The sequence below is a fragment of the Maniola jurtina genome, chromosome 9 (genome assembly GCF_905333055.1).
Source record: "Maniola jurtina chromosome 9, ilManJurt1.1, whole genome shotgun sequence".
NCBI classification, from domain to species: Eukaryota; Metazoa; Arthropoda; class Insecta; order Lepidoptera; family Nymphalidae; genus Maniola; species Maniola jurtina.
Genome location: NC_060037.1, coordinates 307,291 through 330,680, shown reverse-complemented (window position 1 = coordinate 330,680; position 23,390 = coordinate 307,291). Strand labels below are relative to the sequence as shown.

The 23,390-nt window shown below is 37.2% G+C and overlaps 1 protein-coding gene across 1 annotated transcript in view; it reads left to right on the top strand.

The window, feature by feature from the left end:
- The window catches only part of LOC123868360 (low-density lipoprotein receptor-related protein 2), a 305,413-nt gene that overhangs the window by 239,195 nt on the left and 42,828 nt on the right, over window positions 1–23,390 (top strand). The window contains exons 3-6 of the mRNA XM_045910850.1: window positions 3,015–3,146; window positions 20,518–20,626; window positions 21,057–21,223; window positions 22,407–22,661. Of these exons, the coding sequence (XP_045766806.1) occupies window positions 3,015–3,146; window positions 20,518–20,626; window positions 21,057–21,223; window positions 22,407–22,661 (663 nt within the window). The remainder of the gene's footprint in view (window positions 1–3,014; window positions 3,147–20,517; window positions 20,627–21,056; window positions 21,224–22,406; window positions 22,662–23,390) is intronic.

Here is a 23,390-nt window from a genome sequence, read left to right as displayed (position 1 = left end):
GAATTTGTCCCATTCGGGAATCTCAATTTCGTCCCATTCGGGAATCTCAATAGTATTTGTCCCATTCGGGAATCTCAATTTCGTCCCATTCGGGAATCTCAATAATATGTGTCCCATTCGGGAATCTCTTTTTTTTTTTGGTTTTTTTTTTTTTTACATTTGTACAGTTACAATTGTAACTATTGCGTTTTTTTTTTTTTTTAATATTTGTACTTATCGCAAAATTATTTTTTTTTTTTGTTTTTTTTTTGTTTTTTTTTCTTTCTTTTGTGTCATTTAGCATTTAGATTATTAGTATATTTTATATATTGCTCGGCCATTCTGATAAGTACTTCGCTCTCGAAGTACATAGGAAAATAGAATACTGCAGCCAGTGAAATTTAATAATTGTGGCAACAAAAATACCAACTTAAAAAAAATATATAAGATTGTGTCATTTAGCATTTCGATTATTAGTATATTTTATATATTGCTCGGCCATTCTTATAAGTACTTCGCTCTCGAAGTACATAGGAAGAAAGAACATTGTAGTCAGTGAAATTAAATAAACTGCGGTAGCAAAAATACCGACTTAAAAAAAATTAAAATGGTGTCATTCGTAACAAAGTACCGACAAGCAAAAAGTATGATTGTGTCATTCGTAACACAATATTCAAAGATTCAATGTCAATGTAACTGTCATCAAAGCTACGGCTACACAGAGCTAGACGCCAGACCGAAATAAAACAGATTAGAATTTGTTTTATTTGTTGATATAAAACCATGTACCACATAATATACAATTATTACTGTTTTTTTTTTTTTTTTTTTTTTCTTTTAGTTTTGGTACATTATAATTTTCTAATTAATTCCACATTGTTTATATACTTTTATCAAAACGCTGTTTATATACTTTTATCAAAACGCTCGGCCAATCTGACGCCTAACTAGATTCATCACTATCTAAATAAAATTATACCACAAACACGTGGTTTAGTTAATTGATTAAAACTTCTATGACTATCCTCATTTCAAATAAAATAAAATTAAACACTAAAACTTAGCTGTAGCGTTGAGTTTCATAAACGGAGCGACGTTTTAACTAGCGGTGCTACACAAGCACCAAGTGCCACTGACGACAGGGTTGCCCATCGCTCTCTGGCCATCGGATCAACAGCACCAAATTCCGTTGACGACAGGCAGCAGCCTGTCGTTTCAAGGAGAGGCCGCATCCATGATTACTGAAAGTATTTAAAAAGTATTAGTATTTTAAAAGGCAAAATCTTTCGTATCCCACTTCTGATGTTAGATTTTCGGTTATAGAGTGGGCTTAAATATTGATGACTAATAAAAGTTATCACCTATCTTTTATTTAAACTTGTAGGTAGCTATGATTTTGTCAGGTAAAGCCTAAATATTAAATCATTTAACAATTAAAATCAGAGCAAAGCAACTACTGTATTATTTTGTAAAGTAAGAATCATAGACTGGTTTCTAAAATAGAATAAATTAATAACCTAACCTATACTTTTATTTCAATAGATAAAGTTAATTAATTGCCAAGAGAGGGTAGGTAGTAAACACATAAGTAAAACAAACCAAGCTGGATAATAATAATAATTAATCGTTTATTCAGATATCTTTCTTACTTTCATCTTTATAGATCTATCTGTATTTTGTTGTATTGTTCAGCATAGATCTATTTATTTGAAAATGAATCTACCGCCCGTTTCGCAAAGGTGTTTAGTCGTGGAGAAGAAAGGGCAAAGAAACTCCACGACACACGTCCTTTAAAAACCATTACAACATACAGTAAATAGTAGATGTTTGTTAATTATATTAATTATAATAAAATATAAGAATACTTAACTTTGGTATAGCCTGCCGCCCTTGTTTGCTCTGAAGTGAAGAACTTCACCGTTTGAATTATAATACAAGACCGAAGTCTTTACTATTTGAATTCCAACACAAGATGGTGTTCACTGTTTGAATCACAATACAAGACTGTTCCCCCTCTGTCGAGGTAGGGTACTTTTATAAACACTGTCATCGCAAACAAGGTGGGAGCCGGCAGTCACGTGATCTTAATATTTATTTGAAGGTTGGTACATTGTATCAACAATGTACCAACTACCAACCTAACAGTATGTTGACAATATTTAATTAACATTAATAATATCACTAGTTACATTGTATTTACGGATTACATATTATTAATTTGACAACAATAATTAATGATATAATAAATGGAAGGTTTACATATTATTTCACATAATAACTTGACAACTGTATATTACATCCGGCAGTATAATGTCAACCCTAGTATAGTGACAGTATTTATTTTACAATAAATAATTAATGATATGTATTGATAATTTGCATCTTAATATTTTGCATATTATCTTATTCCTAAATACCGGACTTAACTACAATTGTTAATATTAAGCAGTACATTGACATTGGATCCAGTAGTGGAATAGTAACGTTTCCGTAAAAATATTACAGTAAATATCTAATTTAATCTTCAACTTTATGATTGGGTCAGTTTTAGCATAATAAATATAGACATAAAATTATCTTGATATGACACGCGCGAAAAATTGTGCTGTCATTCCTGTGTGCAACAATGGGCGGGCGGGGAGTAAAGCGGGCCATTCACGCGCGGCTTGCGACGCCGGATGTGAGCTCTTGACGGGTGTCGCTTGTTTTATGGCACGACTACATTGACACTGAGTTTTATGTTGCGATCGATTTATTTATATGTATATTTATAGTTTTGTTAAAAGAGATTACACTAATTCCCACAAACAGATATGTATATATGGCTTTCGAATATTCTTGAGGCAGGAGCAGTCGTAGGTAGCTCTTTCTATCGCCCCTTTGAAAGAAAATACTTTCATTTTTAAAAGTTCTAGTGACTCTGTTCTGAGTTTTGTGCTTATTGTAATGAAATTAATTAATTTTCTTTTTCATTTGCACTCTTAATCTTTGTTTATTATAGTATGAAATTAATAGAATCTGTTTCTGTTTTCCAGCGCCGCCAGAATGTGAGGCGGGGCAGCTGACGTGCGGACAGTACGTGTGGAACAAGACGTACTGCATACCGCCGCACTACCGCTGCGACATGCACGTCGACTGCGTGGACGGCACCGACGAGGCCGACTGCAGTGAGTGACCACCTTTATTGTTGTAGAACTTCATATTTTGTTCCCCATACAGTATACAGCATTTATGCTGAGTTGGGACCTTTATTTCGGGTTGTGCCACACATAACACAGTTTATTCCGGTGTTTCTTCTGCTTTAGGTCCTTTGACCTTAATGCTCAAGTATTAGAGACGCCAGGATAACCTAACCCGTAGGTATAAATGGTAATGTGTGGCACGGTTTTCAAAAGTAAAGTTTTTACTGTTCTTGTTTTTTCTTCCATACGCTCTGGATGAGTATTTGACTTTGCTTAGACTTAAGACAGAGTTAAAATGAGATTCGAAGAAGAGAGATAGATTTCATCATCATCTTCATCATGATCAACCTATCGCCGGTTCACTACTGAGTACAGGTTTCCTCTCACAATAAAAAGAGTTTGGCCATAGTCACCACTCTACCCATGTGCAGAATGGTAGACCTCACATACTTTCGGAGTTTCAGAACATTATTTATTTACCTTCTTATTTATTTTTTATTTGTACTAGAAAGTTGTAACTATAGGTAGGTAATACTAAATTTAGCATAAAAGATACTATAGCGTTTGTCCTACGGGGCTTTAATAATACCACCGAGTCTAAATCTTGAGATTTCATTACCTTGAGGGCACGGAAGTTATCTCTGTAACGGAAATGACTTTCAGAAATTCCAACGGGACATCGGGACATTTGAAAAATCCAAAAGCTATTTCAATTTTAATGCGGTTTTTGTTCAAAACTTTCCACGTATTTCGTACATCCATACAATTAAACATATGACCCATTTATATAAGTTCGTAAGCGATCGCTGTGGGGCAGGAAAGTGGAGGAAGTGAATGAGTCTGGCCGATATTGGCGAAATGCTCAAAGTTGGAATCGAATGCGTCCGACACGACGCGCCGCGTGCAAACTTATTATAAGTTGGACTTGACTTGTTAACTCCTGTGAGATTAGAGATTGCTGGAGTAGGTTCCATGTAATATGCAATATCTTTAATCATAATATTGACATTAGAATTTCAGCTCATACCAAAAAGGTGAAGTCTCTAAACACATACCTACCTATCTACTCATCAATGCCGTAAGGCCGCCGGCTTATCGGTGTTTTATAGGATATATGTACTTCGGAGAGTGTGCACAGGAACTTTTCAATTTTGTCCGCCCTTCACCATTTTACCACCGAACCTTCCATCCTTATGTCGTTGACATTCAGCTCATCCGTTTAACCGATTTTGACGAAAGGTACATAGGCAATAGAATAAGGGAAAGTAGTTCTTATTTAGCTTGCAAGATTGGACCCAAACAAAGTAATATACAAAGATTGCGAGTTAAACAGCTTGAAAATCAATTTCTGAAGCGCCAGGCCGATTTTGACGAGATTCGCAATATTGTTGTGTTAAGTAATGTGAATTAGCTGCGAGTTGCAGGCACTTCGTCTCATTATGCATTCCGCTCATAATGCTGGCTCCTTTGTTGAGCTTCAACCATCTAGGGCTGACACGACCCTTTTGAAAAAAAATTCGAGCGAACGAGCAGGTGGGTCACCTGATGTTAAGTGATTATCCGCCTATGAACATTTGCAAAATTGCAGATATGTAGAGAGAATATTAGCTAATAAATCATGACTTATGTTTCCCTTTCCTTCCATCTAAGCGTAAAGCTTGTGCTAGAAATACTTAGGTACGATAACAGCGCAACGGGTGGTGTTTGAACCGTAGACCTTTCGGAACTCAGTCCGTTCCTTAACCGTTGAGCTATTAGGTTTAGGATGGCATGATAAAAATAAAGTATACTTTTTAATTGAATTGAAAGCCATGACTTTTTTTGTATTTTTAACCCCCGACCCAAAAAGAGGGGTGTTATAAGTTTGACGTGTGTATCTGTGTTTCTGTGTATCTGTGTATCTGTGTATCTGTGTATCTGTCTGTGGCATCGTAGCTCCTAAACTAATGAACCGATTTTAATTTAGTTTTTTTTTTGTTTGAAAGGTGGCTTGATCGAGAGTGTTCTTAGCTATAATCCAAGAAAATCGGTTCAGCCGTTTGAAAGTTATCAGCTCTTTTCTAGTTACTGTAAACTTCACTTGTCGGGGGTGTTATAAATTTTTAATTTACACTTGTTAAGGAGTATATTATAAATCAGAAGCTGTTTTCTTTATTTTATAGACACAGTCAAATTGCTTTAAGAATATTGAAAGAAACCAGAAATCAAAATTAAGTGAAAATTCTGGTTTCGGGAAATTAGAAATTACTAGAATTGAAAGTTGATAACCCTGATGGGAAGTCGAGATTAAATGCAAATTTTGACTTCAGCTCTCAGAGTCACTACAGGTTCAATGTTTAAGGTTCGTTTAAAAGATATTTAATTAAATAAATATTATTTCCTGTATGACTATAATATTATGTACAAACCACTTCCCTTATCTTTTAACGATAGCCCCTAAAGTGGGTTAACATCAATTGATTTCTGCTTCTGCAGCATTGATCATTCGTTGAACGACAAACCATAGAAATATTTCGTACCGTCCAGTATGGCATGAAAAGTCTACCACGATGAGCGGTGCATTTATTCTCTACTGCACGCATCTTGAACTCCTATAACTGTCAAAGTTACGAATATAACGAAATCGTGTCCCCTTTTTTGGAATGGCAATTTTTTTAAAGAATATTAGTCAAATTAAACAGATATTTCTCTTTCTCCTACAACTAAACGTAAAACTTCCGCTAGAAGTGAACACCTACGACATTAGTGCAATGGATGGGGTTAGGTCCTTTCGGACCTTTCGGATTTCAGTCCGCTCCTTAGCCGTTGAGCTATTGAGGCTTTATGCTGACAATTGTTAGAAACGCTCGTACACTCATTCTGACCAGCCTATTTCAAACACATTTTCCATGCAAAGATAGACTTTAATAAGAGAAAAGTGTTCGGAAAACGACGGATTTTATGTGCAAAGGAAGCTGCGTATAGTAAGCAGACGTGTTAAGAGCGAACGGTTGACGGAAAGGTCCAGTCGTTAAAGCTTTGTACACACATAATGCGCGACGGAATGTGTCCAACAAACCTCCTTGAAGTTTTGATACAGTCATACAGTCATATTATGTCGTTCTGATCGAATTACGGCCACGCGATGGCCAACCCGTCCGTCTGTGTGCGTCTTTTCTTAACAGGAGAGTTCTTCAACTCAATAGATTTCCATAAACATATCTATTTTCAAAGTTAAATGGACTCAATGATTTTTATTTGCATGGGAAGCGCTCGAAACAAGCGCTTCTGAAGCGTATTGCCTAGCCACACATAGATAGATCTAAGATTGAGATATAAAGAGCGTACGTTGACTTTGCTCAAACTTAAGACACTGTTAAAACGAGACAGCGTTATATAACTCTGTCTCGTTTTGACTGAAATTTAATTCTGAGCAAAGTCAAAGTACCTACGCTCAATAGATCTCACCCTTAGACCATTAAACCGTTGCGCGTTGTGTGGGTTTAAGTCCTTAGATGAAATCCCATCAAGGAAGGGACCGGCCCAGGATAGAAGGTCCTTTACATCGGAATGTCCTCAATCTGGAGACAGACGTAAAATATTGCAAACTGTGGGCAATATACGTTTGCATGATCTCACGGTATACCTACTTTACGATCATGGACGACTTTACGGAAAACGAAATATAAACTTAATATCTTGTTCTGAAACCGAAATATATAATGTACTGTGCCCGCGATCTCGTACGCGTGGATTTAGGTTTTTTTAAAACCCCGTGGGAACTCGTTGATTTTTCGGGATAAAAAGTTGCCCGAGTCAAATTCCGGGACGCAAGCTACTTTTGTACCTTTCATACAAATCGGTTAAACGGATGGACCTTTATGAATCCCGTGGGAACTCTGATTTTCCGGGCTAAAAATGGGCCGATGTCCGTCTTTGTACCAGATTTCATCAAAACAAGTGTAAATTAAAAATTTATAACACCCCCGACTGATCCAAAGTATCTGAGTTTTCAAAACATCATTTTCAAATAAATAATTATGTATTTAGGCAACGTCCATCTTGACAGCTTGACATTTGTCTATTGACATAATATTATGAACCTAACGGTTATCTAACCTTCTTTTCTACAAGAAAACTAGAAGAGAGCTGATAACTCTTAAACGGCTGAACCAATTTTTTTAGATTATAGCTAAGAACACTCTCGATCAAGCCACCTTTCAAACAAAAAAAACTAAATTAAAATCGGTTCATTCGTTTAGGCGCTACGATGCCACAGACAGATACACAGAAACACAGATACACAGATACAAAGATACACAGATACACAGACACACAGATACACAGATACACACGTCAAACTTATAACACCCCTCTTTTTGGGTCGGGGGTTAATTAGTCAAACTGTTGGGCCGTGAAAAGCTGTCAGACAGACAGTCACACTTTCGCATTAATAATAGTAAGTATAGATTTCGTTTTTCAAATATTAAGAATACGAACATTTTTAACCCCGACCCAAAAAGAGGGGTGTTATAAGTTTGATGTGTGTATCTGTGTATCTGTCTGTGGCATCGTAGCTCCTAAACTAATGAACCGATTTTAATTTAGTTTTTTTTTTGTTTGAAAGGTGGCTTGATCGAGAGTGTTCTTAGCTACAATTCAAGAAAATCGGTTCAGCCGTTTGAAAGTCATCAGCTCTTTTCTTAACCTTCACTTGTCGGGGGTGTTATAAATTTTTAATTTATACTTGTAAAAATATATGTTTGTGCGTTGAATTGTTACGTGTATCTAAAATCGAGTAGTGATAGTGGTGAAGACGTCTGAAATAGCGAGCCAAACCGGGGCGCGCAGCTTGTTTACTGTAAGGAGAAGGATCCGCTCAAAGCAAAAACTCTAGGGAGCGGTTTATTGCGCAAAGGTGTTAGTTTTTATAGGACTCTACGTCCGCTTTCCTCTAGGGATGTGCGAAACTTTTCTATAAAAGAGCCGTATCACTCTTTCAATTCAGTTGTCACGTTCATTGATATTATTTAACGACACACGAGTGCTTTTCGGTCTCATATTGAGACGATAGGTAACGACTAACGAAGAATTAATGTATTATACACGGTGAAAATTTAGTGGTTTTAGAGCCAGAGCTATTGAACTACCCGTAAGCAATACTATCAACTAAAATTGTTTGTTTTGGAAAACTTAGCACTTTAATTATTTGATAAAAAAATATTTCGACACAAACTCGAATCTGTGAGAAACATTAGTAGTAGGCGGCGAATACGCATGCGCTCTGAGTGCAGGTGCCCGCGCCGCTCTGAGTGCCGGGGCCCGCGCCGCTTTCGCTGCAAGTGCCCGCGCCGCTCCGAGTGCAAGCGCCCGCGCCACTCCGAGACAAAGCGACCTACTACTACTGGTTCGCGAATTTTCCCAAACAATAATTTCTCGATCCAATTTATTTTATTTTAATACTAGGGTTATTATGAATGGTCGAAATGGATAGTACTGCTTGAGACAATTCACTTCGCCACGGCTCTCAAACCACTAAATTTTCACCGTGTATATAACATGGAATGTAATATGGAAGGCGCCACATGTGAAATTATTTTAGCAAGTTTATTTATCATTAGTTTATGCCCATGAGCTTTGTTCGCGTTGACCAATTTCAGCCCAATAAAATAAAAAATAATAGCTATCTGCATGCCAAATTTCAGCCCAATCCATCTAGTAGTTTGAGCTGTGCGTTGACAGATCAATCAGTCAGATCAATCCTCTTAACAGAGCTCTCTCCGTCACTTACTCCATACAATCGCAGTTCCCATTTCATTTGAATATTAAGCAACCAAAGTCCATGAAATTTTGCAGACATAGTCTAGAAACTAATATCTGTGTCTGTGGTGTTTTAGATTTTTCTAAAAATATGTAGTTTTAAAATTACAGGGGCTCAAAGATTTGTATTTTTCTTTAAAAAAAGACCCAACTTTGTGCTCGTTTTTCTAGACAACGAAGCAATTTAATGAAATTTGGAAAAACCACAGACCTAGAAAATTTAATGAATATTATGTAGTAAAAAAATTATCGTTATATATTTTATATTGTTATAATTATGTGGGAACTACGAAAACCAGAAATTACACCCAGAAATCTTGAAAATTTCGTGCTGTCTCGATTTGTGCAAGCGGGGTGGTGAAGTGCGGGGGACGACACGTGAAACTGACAGAAACTAACAGTCTAAACACACGGGCCACATTTAGACCTGCACCCGACTCCAAACTTGTCGATAGGTCTAACTAAATACACTGGTACATTTCAACTTGCGTTAGACGTATGCCTGTAGGCAATAATATGTCTCATGTTCGCTGGCAATAGCGCATGCATAAAACCCTACAACTCTTTTGCATCCTCTTCCACGCTCGTCACGCACACACAACACGCATAACTTTAATATAATAATAACAACAAATAAGTGAAAATAGTATTATTATATGTCTGTTTTATTTTCATTTGAACATCAAGCAATCAAAAACAAAGAAATTTTGTAGGCATATTCGAGAAACTATCTAGATATCTGTAGTCATGATTTCCAGATTTCTCTAAAAATATACTTATATAATATACTGATATACTTATATAATATAAATATACTGATATAATACTTAGTTCGAAAGTCATATGGGCTCAAATATTTGTATTTTTCAATCCAAAAAGGTCAAACTTTGTGCTCATTTTCCGAGACAGTAAATTCATTAAAACCGTTACGGAAAAACCACAGACAGAAAATATAATGGATATCCTAGATATGTTAAAAAGTTTATTGACATAATGTTTAGACATTATGTCAATATATATAATCCTATCTCACTCTTTTTTCTCTTAGTTTTCGGAAATTGATGTAAAACCATTAAAACAGTAATATTGTGTTAGCACAATATTACTGTTTTAATTCCAATCAATTTCCGAAAACTAAGAGAAAAAAGAGTGAGATAGGATCAATTGTGTAAATTGACTAATAACCTCACGGTCTAATATATGAAAAAATCGTGAGATGTGATACTTTTTGGGCAGAAAAAATGCAAAACCAGCTTAAAGATTTTTACGTCCAATGCATCTTACCCGAACTAATAGACCCACGAATTCCAAGAAATATGTCTGTAAGGGAACGACATATCATATCCTAAGGACGGAACGAATCTGTGGTACCAGCGCCGTTCGAGCAAGAAGAGCGGTAATATTCTTTGAACCAAACTGATTTTATCTCATACGTCATAATTTGAGTCAACGGGAAGTACCCTAGAGATTTTCTTGACACACACGACAGACAGAGAGATAGACAACAAAGTGATCCTATAAGAGTTCCGTTTTTCGTTTTGAGGTACGAAACCCTAGAAAACGTAGGAACGGCATTCCGAACCAGTGGTAAATTTTTCTGACCATTCAAAAACACTTTGAAGTTTACCTAAAAGTTTACAGGAATAAAAATTTGTCAATGTATTCCATTCCATTTCATTCTATTCCATTCTGTTCAAAGATAAATAGATTATAAAAATATTTGTCACCGAAACAATAATTTACGATACATCAACCAATATCAATTTTACTGATGACAATCTGACTATTACCAAAGTGAACGACTACTATAATATCTATTATATACGACTAACATAATTTGTATTATAAATTGTGTGCCGTTTGCATTCTCACTAAGTTCTCATTAAGTTTGTTTTATTTGGTTAAACTTTCTGGCATTTATATTGTTATGACGTTTAATTGGCAAACAGTCTGTTTATTGGCTGAAACTCAAAAATTCAGCCAATCACAACAAAGAAAATATTGTAATAATGATTGATGCAGCTTTCTGTAATTGAAAACAAAATATTTGACATTAACTTGAATGTGACAGTGTTTTCCGAATAGGGTTGCCAGAGGCCCCGTATTTTACTGGTTACCCCGTATTTCAGGATACAAAAACCTGTAATTATGAAAATAAAATACGGGGCAAATAAAACTAAATATTTTTAGGGTTCCGTAACTCAAAAGCAAAAAAGAACTCTCTTATAGGATCACTTCGTTGTCTGTCAGTCTGTCAGTCTTTCCGTCTGTCCGTCTGTCCATCTGTCCTTCTATCCGTCTGTCATGTGTTCATGAACAAATATTAGTATTTTCAATTTTCAAAGTAAGATAACTACATATATCAAGTGGGTTATCATATGAAAGGGCTTTACCTGTTCATTCTAAAACAGATTTTTATTTATTTTTATGCATATTTTTTTAATGCATAAGAGTTTTTGATTTCTCGAGTAAAATGTCGGAAAAAATACCCGAATACGGAACCCTCGGTGCGTGGGTCTGACTAGCACTTGGCCGGTTTTTTACAAATTCAGCAGGAGCTGGCTGGCGAAATCAAACACTGACGTTATGTCCAGTAGAAAGAATATTTTCCTTTTGCGGCAATGCGTAGCCGAAACCCACTCGATATTGATCATGGTCGTAGCCAAGGCGGCGGCGCTTGGTTTGAGGATTTAAGCCTTTTTTTATACAAGTTAGCCCGTGACTTTAATCTTTTCTAGTGGTAAATGATGATGCAGTCTAATTTATTGGCCGTTAGGGCCATACTAACCATATAACTAGCCATGACCGAAGCCTTCCACCAGACCAGAAATTTAGAAATGGGGACTGCGCCTGGGAAGCCATCAAAAACCTAAGCCTAAAATAATACTTACACTATTTCTTGCATTTGCTTACCAATTTTTTTTTGGAAATATATCAAACATTTCGCGCTCACTTCACTCGCGCTTTGAATTTGTATTACTTGGTGTAAACCCCGCAATTTCGTTTGCATGAACTTAGATTTTTAAAAATTCCGTGGGGGATTTTTCGGGCTAAAAAGCCGCCTAAAAAAAAAATGTCTGGAATGCAAGTTACCTCTGAATAGTAAGTACCAAAATTTTGGTAAAGAAGATGGGCGGTGAAAGGGTAACAAATAGATAGGCAAATAGATATACTGTCGTATTCGTAATATAAGTATGGATAGGAAGCTTTAAAAATAAAATCTTGCTATGGCTAAACTCGTTTCCCTTTCACTTTGTTTTTTTCTGTATTGAACCAAAAACACTTACGCTCACTGCGCTCGCGCTTTTTTATTGTTGTATTTTATCTCACTGTCAAATTGAAAGGCGATATTCCACTAACCAGGTAATTAGCCCATAAAGTTGAACGAATGTTTTTTTCCTCATGACAGGATTCAGTTCCGGCCCTGATAAAACCTCTCCCGCAATCGATTCCTGGCTACGGCCATAGTATTGATACTGTTAAGGTGGAATTACAAATTAAATGTAATTTTAAGTTAAAATGAAAAGATTGTATGCATGAAATGTATAACATTTTGCTTTACAAAACTAAGAGTTTTTAAAAGCTATTTAAATAAATAAATCTTTTATTTAAAACCACATTACAAACACAGTTCACCACTCAAGACACGGCATCATACCGCCTATTTCTTCAAATACAATAATAAACAATACAATAATACAACAATAAATAAGAAACAATGTCTCCCGTAAACAAATCTAAACCCCGTATTTTTGATGGTGGTAGCCTGTAAATCAAAAAGAGCCAGGTGGCAACCCTACTTCGACCTAGACAGAATGAAAAATTGTTTTCATTACTCGGTATGCCTACTGCCATAGTGTGACAGAAAGTGTGACGGTAGTTGTGACCTCTGATTGGCCGACTCTCTTTCACTATTTGCTAAAATTGATGATTGCAACAACAATTTTTCTTTTTTGTAATCGAAAACAGAACACGGACGTCAAACAGGTTGACTAATTGCAATCATTTCTGACCGGCTAACATTGTTCCGCTAGTGGCTCAAACTCACTGTCGCAGCAAGAACATGGTAAATTCAGCCAATCACAGCAATTTGAAATTTGGTTATCACAAATGTACCGATCTAGGAACCGAGAATGCACGAACCAGGGCAGATAGAGATAAGAACAATAATATCATACGTAGGAAATCGACGGGGGATCGTTGACAACGATAGCCTTAGCCGATTTCCTACGTATGATATTATTGTTCTTATCTCTATCTGCCCTGGTTCGTGCATTCTCGGTTCCTAGATCGGTACATTTGTGATATCCAATTCAAATTGCTGTGATTGGCTGAATTTACCATGTTCTTGCTGCGACAGTGAGTTTGAGCCACTAGCGGAACAATGTTAGCCGGTCAGAAATGATTGCAATTAGTCAACCTGTTTGACGTCCGTGTTCTGTTTTCGATTACAAAAAAGCAAAAATTGTTGTTGCAATCATCAATTTTAGCAAATAGTGAAAGAGAGTCGGCCAATCAGAGGTCACAACTACCGCCACACTTTCTGTCAAACTTTGGCAGTAGGCCTGCCGAGTAATGAAAACAAATTTTTCATTCTGTCTAGGTGTAGGGTAGGTGTAGGGTTGCCACCTGCCTCTTTTAGATTTACAGGCTACCACCATCAAAAATACGGGGTTTAGATTTGTTTACGGGAGACATTGTTTCTTATATATTGTTGTATTATTGTATTGTTTATTATTGTATTTGAAGAAATAGGCGGTGGTTCTCTCTGAAAGCTTATTTAGATATTTCAGTTTATTTGTATATTTTGTATTTTTTCTCTGTATGTTGCCGGGTCTTGATCGGTGAACTGTGTTTGCAATGTGGTTTTAAATAAAAGATTATTTATTTATTTCAATAGCTTTTAAAAACTCTTCATTTTGTAAAACAAAATGCATGTTAACTTAAAATTACATTTAACTTGTAATTCCACCTTCAAAGTATCAATACCATGGCCGTAGCCAGGAATTGATTTCGGGAGAGGTTTTATCAGGGCCGGAACTGAATCCTGTCATGAGGAAAAATACGTTCGCTCAACTTTATGGGCTAATTACCTGGTTAGTTGAATTTCGCCTTTCAATTTGATAGTGGAATAAAATACAACAATGAAAAAGCGCAGCGCAGTGAGCGTAAGTGTTTTTGGTTCAATACAGAAAAAAATAAGTGAAAGGGAAACGAGTTTAGCCATAGCAAGATACTTCTTTACCAAAATTTTGATACTTACTATTCAGAGGTAACTTGCACCCCAGAAACGAACATAAGCTTTTTATCCCGGAAAATCCCCCACGGAATTTTTAAAAACCTAAATTCATGCAGACGAAATTGCGGGGCATACACCAAGTAATACAAATTCAAAACGCGAGTGAAGCGAGCGCGAAATGTTTGATATATTTCCAAAAAAAATTGGTAAGCAAATGCAAGAAATAGTGTAAGTATTATTTTAGGTTTAGGTTTTTGACGGTCTCCCAGACGCAGTGGCCATTTCTAAATTTCTGGTCTGGTGGGAGGCTTGGGTCATGGCTAGTTATATGGTTAGTATGGCCCTACCGGCCAAGAAATTAGACTGCACTATTACCACTAGGAGAGATTAAAGTCAAGGGCTAACTTGTATAAAAAAAGGCTTAGATCCTAAAACCAACCTCCGCCTCTTTGGCTACGGCCATGATCAAAATCGAGTGGGTTTCGGCTACGCAGGTATTATTCTACGCATTGTCGCACAAGGAAAATATGTATTCTTTCTACTGGACATAACGTCAGCGTTTGGTTTCGCAAGCCAGCCCGGCTGAATTTGTAAAAAACCGGCCAAGTGCGAGTCAGACTCACGCACCGAGGGTTCCGTATTCGGGTATTTTTTTTCGACATTTTACACAAGAAATCAAAACTGTTATGCATTAAAAAAAATATGCATAAAAATAAATAAAAATCTGTCTTAGAATGTACTGGTAAAGTCCTTTCATATTTAATTTCATACTTAATTGACCCACTTGATTTAATATTTAGTTACTTTGAAAATTGAAAATACTAATATTTGTTCATGAACACATGACAGACGAAGAGACGGACAGACGGACAGATGGACAGACAGACAGACGGACAGACGGAAAGACAGACAGACGGACAGACAGACAGACAGCGAATTGATCCTATTTCCTTTTTGCTTTTGAGGTACGGAACCCTAAAAATATTTAGTTTTATTTGCCTCATATTTTATTTTCATAATTACGGGTTTCTGTATCCTGAAATACCAACCAGTAACCAGTAAAATACGGGGCCTCTGGCAACCCTACTCGGAAATCACTGTCACATTCAAGTTAATGTCAAATATTTTGTTTTCGATTACAGAAAGCTGCATCAATCATTATTAAAATATTTTATTTGTTGTGATTGGCTGAATTTTTGAGTTTCAGCCAATAAACAGACTGTTTGCCAATTAAACGTCATAACAATATAAATGCCAGAAAGTTTAACCAAATAAAACAAACTTAATGAGAACTTAGTGAGAATGCAAACGGCACACAATTTATAATACATATTATGTTAGTCGTATATAATAGATATTATAGTAGTCGTTCACTTTGGTAATAGTCAGATTGTCATCAGTAAAATTGATATTGGTTGATGTATCGTAAATTAGGTATTGTTTCGGTGACAAATATTTTTATAATCTATTTATCTTTGAACAGAATGGAATAGAATGAAATGGAATGGAATACAATGATAAATTTTTATTCCTGTAAACTTTTAGGTAAACTTCAAAGTGTTTTTGAATGGTCAGAAAAATTTACCACTGGTTCGGAATGCCGTTCCTACGTTTCTAGGGTTTCGTACCTCAAAACGAAAAACAGAACTCTTATAGGATCACTTTGTCTGTCGAGTGTGTCAAGAAAACCTCTAGGGTACTTCCCATTGACTCAAAACCATGAAATTTGGCAGGTAACCTAACTGCGTAATTTTGGCTAGTTTTTTTAATCGATAAAGAAAGTTTGCGACATTGTTCAATAAAAAATTTGGATTCCAACTCCTCAATCCTGATGTTGCAGGGGACCTGACTACTAAAGCTAATGGGATTTAAAAAGTGTTGATTATTAATTGATATTGAAGGTATCTATACCAAGTAAATACTTTGTCGTTGACCTCAACCCTGATGCTGTAAGAAATTGCATTCCTAAATCCTGGTGATCCCTCGGGATTTGAAAAGGATCATCCGTTTAAATGTTCTTACGTGATACAGAAACAAGTTGCATCCCGGGGACGGGCTATTACGGAGAGGCAACTTTTGTTCTGGGAAATGAAAGGATCGGGATTTTCAAAAACCTAAATCCACGCGAGCAAAGCTGTGGGCATTAGCTAGTTGTAAATATATTTAAAAGCTACTATAAGATAATAAATAAGGTACTTATTTCCTTATATTTTTATTGTATGGTAGCGCGCGGTTTTAAATTATAAATTGCACGTCCTGTCCTTTTCTGTAATACATTTTTTTCTCAATATCTATCGCTTTATCTCATAGCAAGAGTCCGTAAGACATAATACAGTGAATATAGGCAAAATATACAATTTTTGCAGTTTCCACGTCAGTACCTGTCGAATTTTTCTAACAGTGTAAGCAGCAGAGCTGAGTTTACCATCAAGTGTTGATATGTGGGTGTTCCATAGAAGCTTTGCATCTAACGTTATACCGAGAAACACGGGGTTCTCCTTTATTTTCAACATATGATTATTAATCAATGAATTTATGTCATTTAAGGTCCTGGTATTGGGCAGTATGAATTGAACACACTTAGATTTCTTTGCATTTGGAATTGATTTGGAAGTAAATTGTTAGCAATAAATCAGAGAGTGACCTGTGATATGGCATTACATATAGTATACATTGTCAAAAATTATAATATTAAAGCTGTGCGTATTGCGTGAGGAATTGCGTATTGCGTGAGGAATAGGTGCAACTTGCAGGGTTTGATGCATGCGCTATTGCCAGCAAACATGAGACATATTTTTATCTACAGGCAACGTCTGAGTAGGTAACGCATACGTCTAACGCAAGTTGAAATGTACCAGTGTATTTAGTTAGACCTATCGACAAGTTTAGAGTCGGGTGTAGTTTAAATGTGGCCCGTGTGTTTAGACCAGTTTAGACTGTCAGTTCCGCCCCCCGTCACCGTCGGGGGTTGGTCGTCCCCCGCACCTCACCACCCCTCTTGCAGAAATCGAGACAGCACGAAATTTTCAAGATTTCTGGGTGTAATTTCTGGTTTTCGTAGTTCCAACATAATTATAACAATATAAAATATATAACGATAATTTTTTTACTGCATGATATTCATTAAATTTTCTAGGTCTGTGGTTTTTCCAAATTTCATTAAATTGCTTCGTTGTCTAGAAAAACGAGCACAAAGTTGGGCCTTTTTTTAAAGAAAAATACAAATCTTTGAACCCCTGTAATTTTAAAACTACATATTTTTAGAAAAATCTAAAACACCACAGACACAGATATTAGTTTCTAGACTATGTCTGCAAAATTTCATGGACTTTGGTTGCTTAATATTCAAATGAAATGGGAACTACGATTGTATGGAGTAAGTGACGGAGAGAGCTCTGTTAAGTCAGCTTAATATTTCCACAACGTCTTACGCGTGGATTTGCGATCTAAAACAACCCTTGGATTTTCTCAAAATCATTCCTTAAGGTACTCAAGGAAGTGATATAAGTAGGTACAGTGAGTCGTTTGTAGACAAGTGTAAATTAAAAAATTTATAACACCTCCGACAAGTGAAGATTATAAGTAATTAGAAAAAAGCTGATAACTTTCAAACGGCTAAACCGATTTTCTTGGATTATAGCTAAGAACACTCTCGATCAAGCCACCTTTCAAATAAAAAAAACTAAATTAAAATCGGTTCATTAGTTTAGGAGTTACGATGCCACAGACAGATACACAGATACACCGATACACAGATACACACGTCAAACTTATAACACCCCTTTTTTTGGTCGGGGGCTAAAAACATGAAAGAAACATGTATAAAAAGTTATATCTAGTAATTTAGTTCATTTTTATCTTTCATTTCTGCGAACTACCCGACTCTACTTAGCTGGAGTAATGCGATTTTCATATAAACCCGTGTGAGAACCCCGATACGGGGCGTCTTTGAATAGAGAATGCAGTCTCTACGACCCCGCACAAGGATGCAGGGCCTTTGTTCGCTTTCCATATTTTTTAAAATAAACCCCAAGCAAAGGCTGTTATACTATAAAGTGAAACAGTTCCATTGTAAACGTTATATTTGTACCAGATCCCAGTGCTACATTCGCTTTATTGTTCAAAAGAACTACGAGTATGTACGTAGGTAACTTTTAAGTTTTAACTTATCTCTGATTTTAGCTAAGATTACTCTCGATCAAGCCACCTTTCAAACAAAAGAAACTAAATTAAAATCGGTTCATTAGTTTAAGAGCTACGATGCCACAGACAGATACACACGTCAAACTTATAACACCCCTCTTTTTGGGTTGGGGGTTAATGAGTTAATACTTGTTAAATAACTTCTTCCAGTCAAAGCTTTTTAATGTACTAAAACTGGTCTAAGGCGAATCGCCCACGAAGGGTTCCGTACCATCACACAGGGAATAATAATAATAAATAGCACTTTATTGTGCGTTCGTTTTCCGTACCGAGGCGATATTTATTTAGTGCGAAAGTGTGTTAGTCTGTCAGCTAATTTTCCGTTCCATCAGTTTAACCAATTTTGATTTTAGTGCAAAGATAGCTTGCATTCTGGAGAAGGAGGATCTCCGGGGAAGGGGGAAGGCTTTCGGCCATAATGTGTGTTTAATTTAAATTTAGTAAAACCTAGACAAAGCGGATGCTAAGTAACCAGAGTTGTTAGCTGGTCCTTGGCTGCAGCATCTCATTACATATTCCGTTCGTAATAGACACGCCTTTGTGCTCGATTCGCTAAATTAAATGCTAATTTTCACTTAACAAAGATGTGTGCCCGAGTACTTGACTTGATAAGCATGAATGACAGATAATGCACCGTTAAGTATAATTGAAATTAGGGTTCCACATTTGTTAGGGTTCCGTATGCGAAGCTTTCCAACGGGACCCTCGTGCGCGAGTCTGACTCGCACTTGGCCAGTTTTTACTGTAGTAGATGAGTACATACTTAATATTATTATTCCAACTTCCAACAGATATTTATTTAACGAGCCCTAGGTCTCCTTAAAACAATGCATTAGTATTTGTGTAGTGAAGTCGCCAGTGCTTCAATATCGTGGAAGCATGTTCTGGCGAAAGTTTTAATGGAGGGCAATTATTGTATTCTTTTCTTTTATTTCTTTCTTTTGTTCACGCTCGCCGCTTTCGCACTTTTCGATATAATAACTGAAAGAAATTATTAAGTATTGCCAACGATCGTGAACGAAATTGTTAAATTAACTTTAGTTTTCTAAATATATTAGAGTAGAATTCGCTGGGTCTAGAAAGTTGAGATTTTGCATTAAATTTTCTTTATAATATAATTCTAGCGATCCGCCCCGACTTCACACGGCTGCAATTTAAATACTAATGTGGTATCAGTGTGGTTATTTTGCTCGGATGAATTAATTAATCCAAGTTATTTTGTTATATTTCACAAGAATAAGACAGCATTTACGATGAAAGCTCTCAGTCAATTTGATTTCTGCCGACATCTTCAACCATATATTTCAACAAATTAACAAACACAAAACAATGTTGAACTACACGTACCTATATAAACCTTCCTCTTGAATGACTCTATCTATTGATGAAAACCGCATTAAAATCCGTAGATCTAACAGAGTTCTCTACAATTTTCTAAAAGATGTGTGAAATCTTCTTATCCGCACTTGGCCAGCGAGCGGAACAAACTATATTTACCCCACTCCTTCTCATTCTGAGAGGAGACCCATGCTCAGTAGTGAGCCGGTGATAGGTTGGTAATGATGATAAAGAAGAAAGGATTTTGTCACCTATCACCATCAGCCGAAGCGAGTCCCATAGGTACTTAACTCCAAAATGCTAGAGGTTCATGCCAGGGATCGAACCCCCGAACTCCCGAATAGGAAGTGAATGTCTTACCCACTAAGCTATCACGGGGACTTCGTCTGTGTTGGTGTTAGCTGGCGGGCGTGCTCTGCCTTTTTGGAGTGTTTTTTGTTTTGTTAAAACTGACTGGAAAGCGCTCTAAGGGGGTGTTGTGCGTATAGCGGCGAGCGTCGGCACAGACGGGTCCATACTTGTATAGTTTTCCTAACTTGTTACAAATAACTACAAACTTGACATTGGCTAATCTTTGTAAAGCCAGACAAGAGAAAAAAAAAAGCTATCACGGCTGTAGACTCCACAATGCACAATTATAGTTTTTGCAACTGCATGTACATTGTGGAGTTTTACCTGTGGTTCTACGGACTACATCGACTTCGAATAATTTCTTATAGTGGATAACTCAAAACTGTTGGAAGTCTGAGAAAAATTGACGATATGTTTTGGTTCCAGCATACCGCAAATGCCAGACAGACGACTTCCAGTGCGGGCTGGAGGGCTCGGGGACGGGCAAGGTGTCCACGCAGGGGCCTTGCATTCCGAAGGAGAAGAAATGCGACGGGTCTGTACCTAACACCATTCATTTTTCCCCTTTCCCAATATACAAGCATAAGCGGACTGATATTTTATAAATTCCAATTCTCATTCTAGATAATATTATCCCAGGGAAGGAATTCCGGTCGGAGTTTTCATGTTTTCCACGAGTTGTTATTATTAGGGACGGTTGGATTGACGGATTTAGTTCTTGTCTCGAAAGTTGGTACCACTAGTGGCGAACGTCTTAAGAGCGAATAGGCATCTTCTTCCACATTAGGCTGCATCATCACTTGCTAGCAGGTCTGATTGCAGCCAAGCCAAAAAATAAATAGTAAATCTATATTTCGGTGCCCTTCGAGAAATGAAGAGCTTATTATAAGCAAAACGAATCAATTGCTTTACCAATTCATACACTTAGGCGAAAAAATTCACAGTAATGAATGAATTAATTGCAGGTATCTAGATTGCAGAACAGGCAAAGATGAACAGGAGTGTCCAGGGCAGTCGATGGCGTGTCGACTCGATCAGTTCAAGTGTGCTTCTGGAGACAAGTGTATAGATGCATCTGCCAAGTGTGACCATAAGGACGACTGTGGAGACAACTCGGATGAGGCTGCTTGTAGTAAGTAATCTAGAGCTTTCTATTACTTTAGAGACGAGACGATATCAAACGAATTTGCGGGAGTCGCTGAAAGGCCGCGACCAAGAGACCGTGGCGTGTGGAAATTTCTACAAGAGACCTATGTCCAGCTGTGGACGTCTGTCGGTTGATTACGTCGATTAAGATATCAGGCTTGAAGAATCCATCATATGCCTTCCAAAATCAGTCTTATAGTAAACTAGCCGACGCCCACGACTTCGTCCGCGTGGATTTAGGTTTTTCGAAATCCCGTGGGAAGTCTTTGATTTTACGGGATAAAAAGTAGCCTATGTGCTAATCCAGGATATTATCTATCTCCATTCTGAATTTCAGCCAAATCCGTCCAGTGGTTTTTGCGTGAAGGAGTAACAAACATACACACACACATACACACAAACTTTCGCCTTTATAATATTAGTGTGATTCGATCACATCATGTAAAATTACCAAGCGCTTCTATGCCACAAAATACCAAGAAAAATATTTTTGAAATGATATTCTGCTTAGTTAATGAATTATTAAATAGACAGTCTTGAAAAAGAGAGTAGAGTAAAATTTCATAATTTTATAAAAATGCCTATACTATGCGCGCATTTTTAACCCCCGACCCAAAAAGAGGGGAGTTATAAGTTTGACGTGTGTATCTGTGTATCTGTGTGTCTGTGTATCTGTGTATCTGTCTGTGGCATCGTAGCGCCTAAACGATGAACCGATTTTAATTTACTTTTTTTGTTTGAAAGGTGGCTTGATCGAGAGTGTTCTTAGCTATAATCCAAAAAAATTGGTTCAGCCGTTTAAGAGTTATCAGCTCTTTTCTAGTTTTCTTGTAGAAAAGAAGGTTAGATAACCGTTAGGTTCATAATATTATGTCAATTGACAAATGTCAAGCTGTCAAGATGGACGTTGCCTAGATACATAATTATTTATTTGAAAATGATGTTTTGGAAAATTCAGATACTTTGGATCGTAGGCGCGGAATAGTCCAAGAAAATCGGTTCAGCCGTTTGAAAGTTATCAGGTCTTTTCGGTCTTTTCTAGTTACTGTAACCTTCACTTGTCGGGGGTGTTATAAATTTTTAATTTACACTTGTAACGTTTGATTAAGAATTCCTAATATGATTAGTTGGCGAATATCCGTTATTTATCTCTGAAATTGTTCCTCCAGATTTCCCACCGTGCCACATCGGGCAGTTCCGCTGCAGCAACGCGCTCTGCATCCCGGCCACGTACCACTGCGACGGCTACAAGGACTGCGCGGACGGCTCGGACGAGGCCAACTGCACCGCCATCGCGTGCCCCGACAACAAGTACCTGTGCCCCAAGGGCGGGCCCGGCGGCACGCACAAGTGCATCGCGCGCTCCCAGCTCTGTGACGGGAAGAGGGACTGTGAGGACAATGCTGACGAAGAAACTGCTTGCTGTAAGTTGACATAATCCATTCAAACCAGGAATAATGTGGTTGAAACTTGCGGCGCGGCGGTCTGCTAGTCGAAGAGTCTTTTCCGAGCTCAGAATAAATAAAGGGTGGCGCTTCCAACATCAATGACTCCGAGGTTAGATCACGGCCAGTGTTTTCTGAGTTATACACGTTTAAAACAAATAAGTATCACTTGCATTAACGCTGAAGGAAAATACCGTGAGGAAACATACATGCCTCAGAGTTCTCAGTAATATACTCAAAGGTATGTAAAGTTTGCTAATCCAAATGTATGGAAATTGCTATAGTGCCTGAACCTAGCCTCCTATGCTTCTCCCCCAGTACTTTATTCATGTAAACTAGTGAAGGTCACCTCAAAAGGGACTTTGAATTTGCTGATCATGTGTTGCTGATACGCAGCACGTGATATATCCGTGATGATCTACATATGTACATAGTGTCCTGTTAAAAGATTACCTTGTACCTGCGCAGTGGGCTGATTTATCGATGTATGACTAGAGCATACGTTATAACCAGAAGAAGTGAAGTATGAGAGTGAGCTTACTCCACAGATCAAGATCGCGTATCATTGTTTCATTTCCTCGCATTATAGAAGTGAAGAATGTTTAACTCCCTAGTTACCCCTAGTCCCTAGTAAGGGACGCAAACGAGTCAGTTGGGGTCCCTACCCCAACTGACTCGTTTGCGTCCCTTGTTAAACACTACTATTGA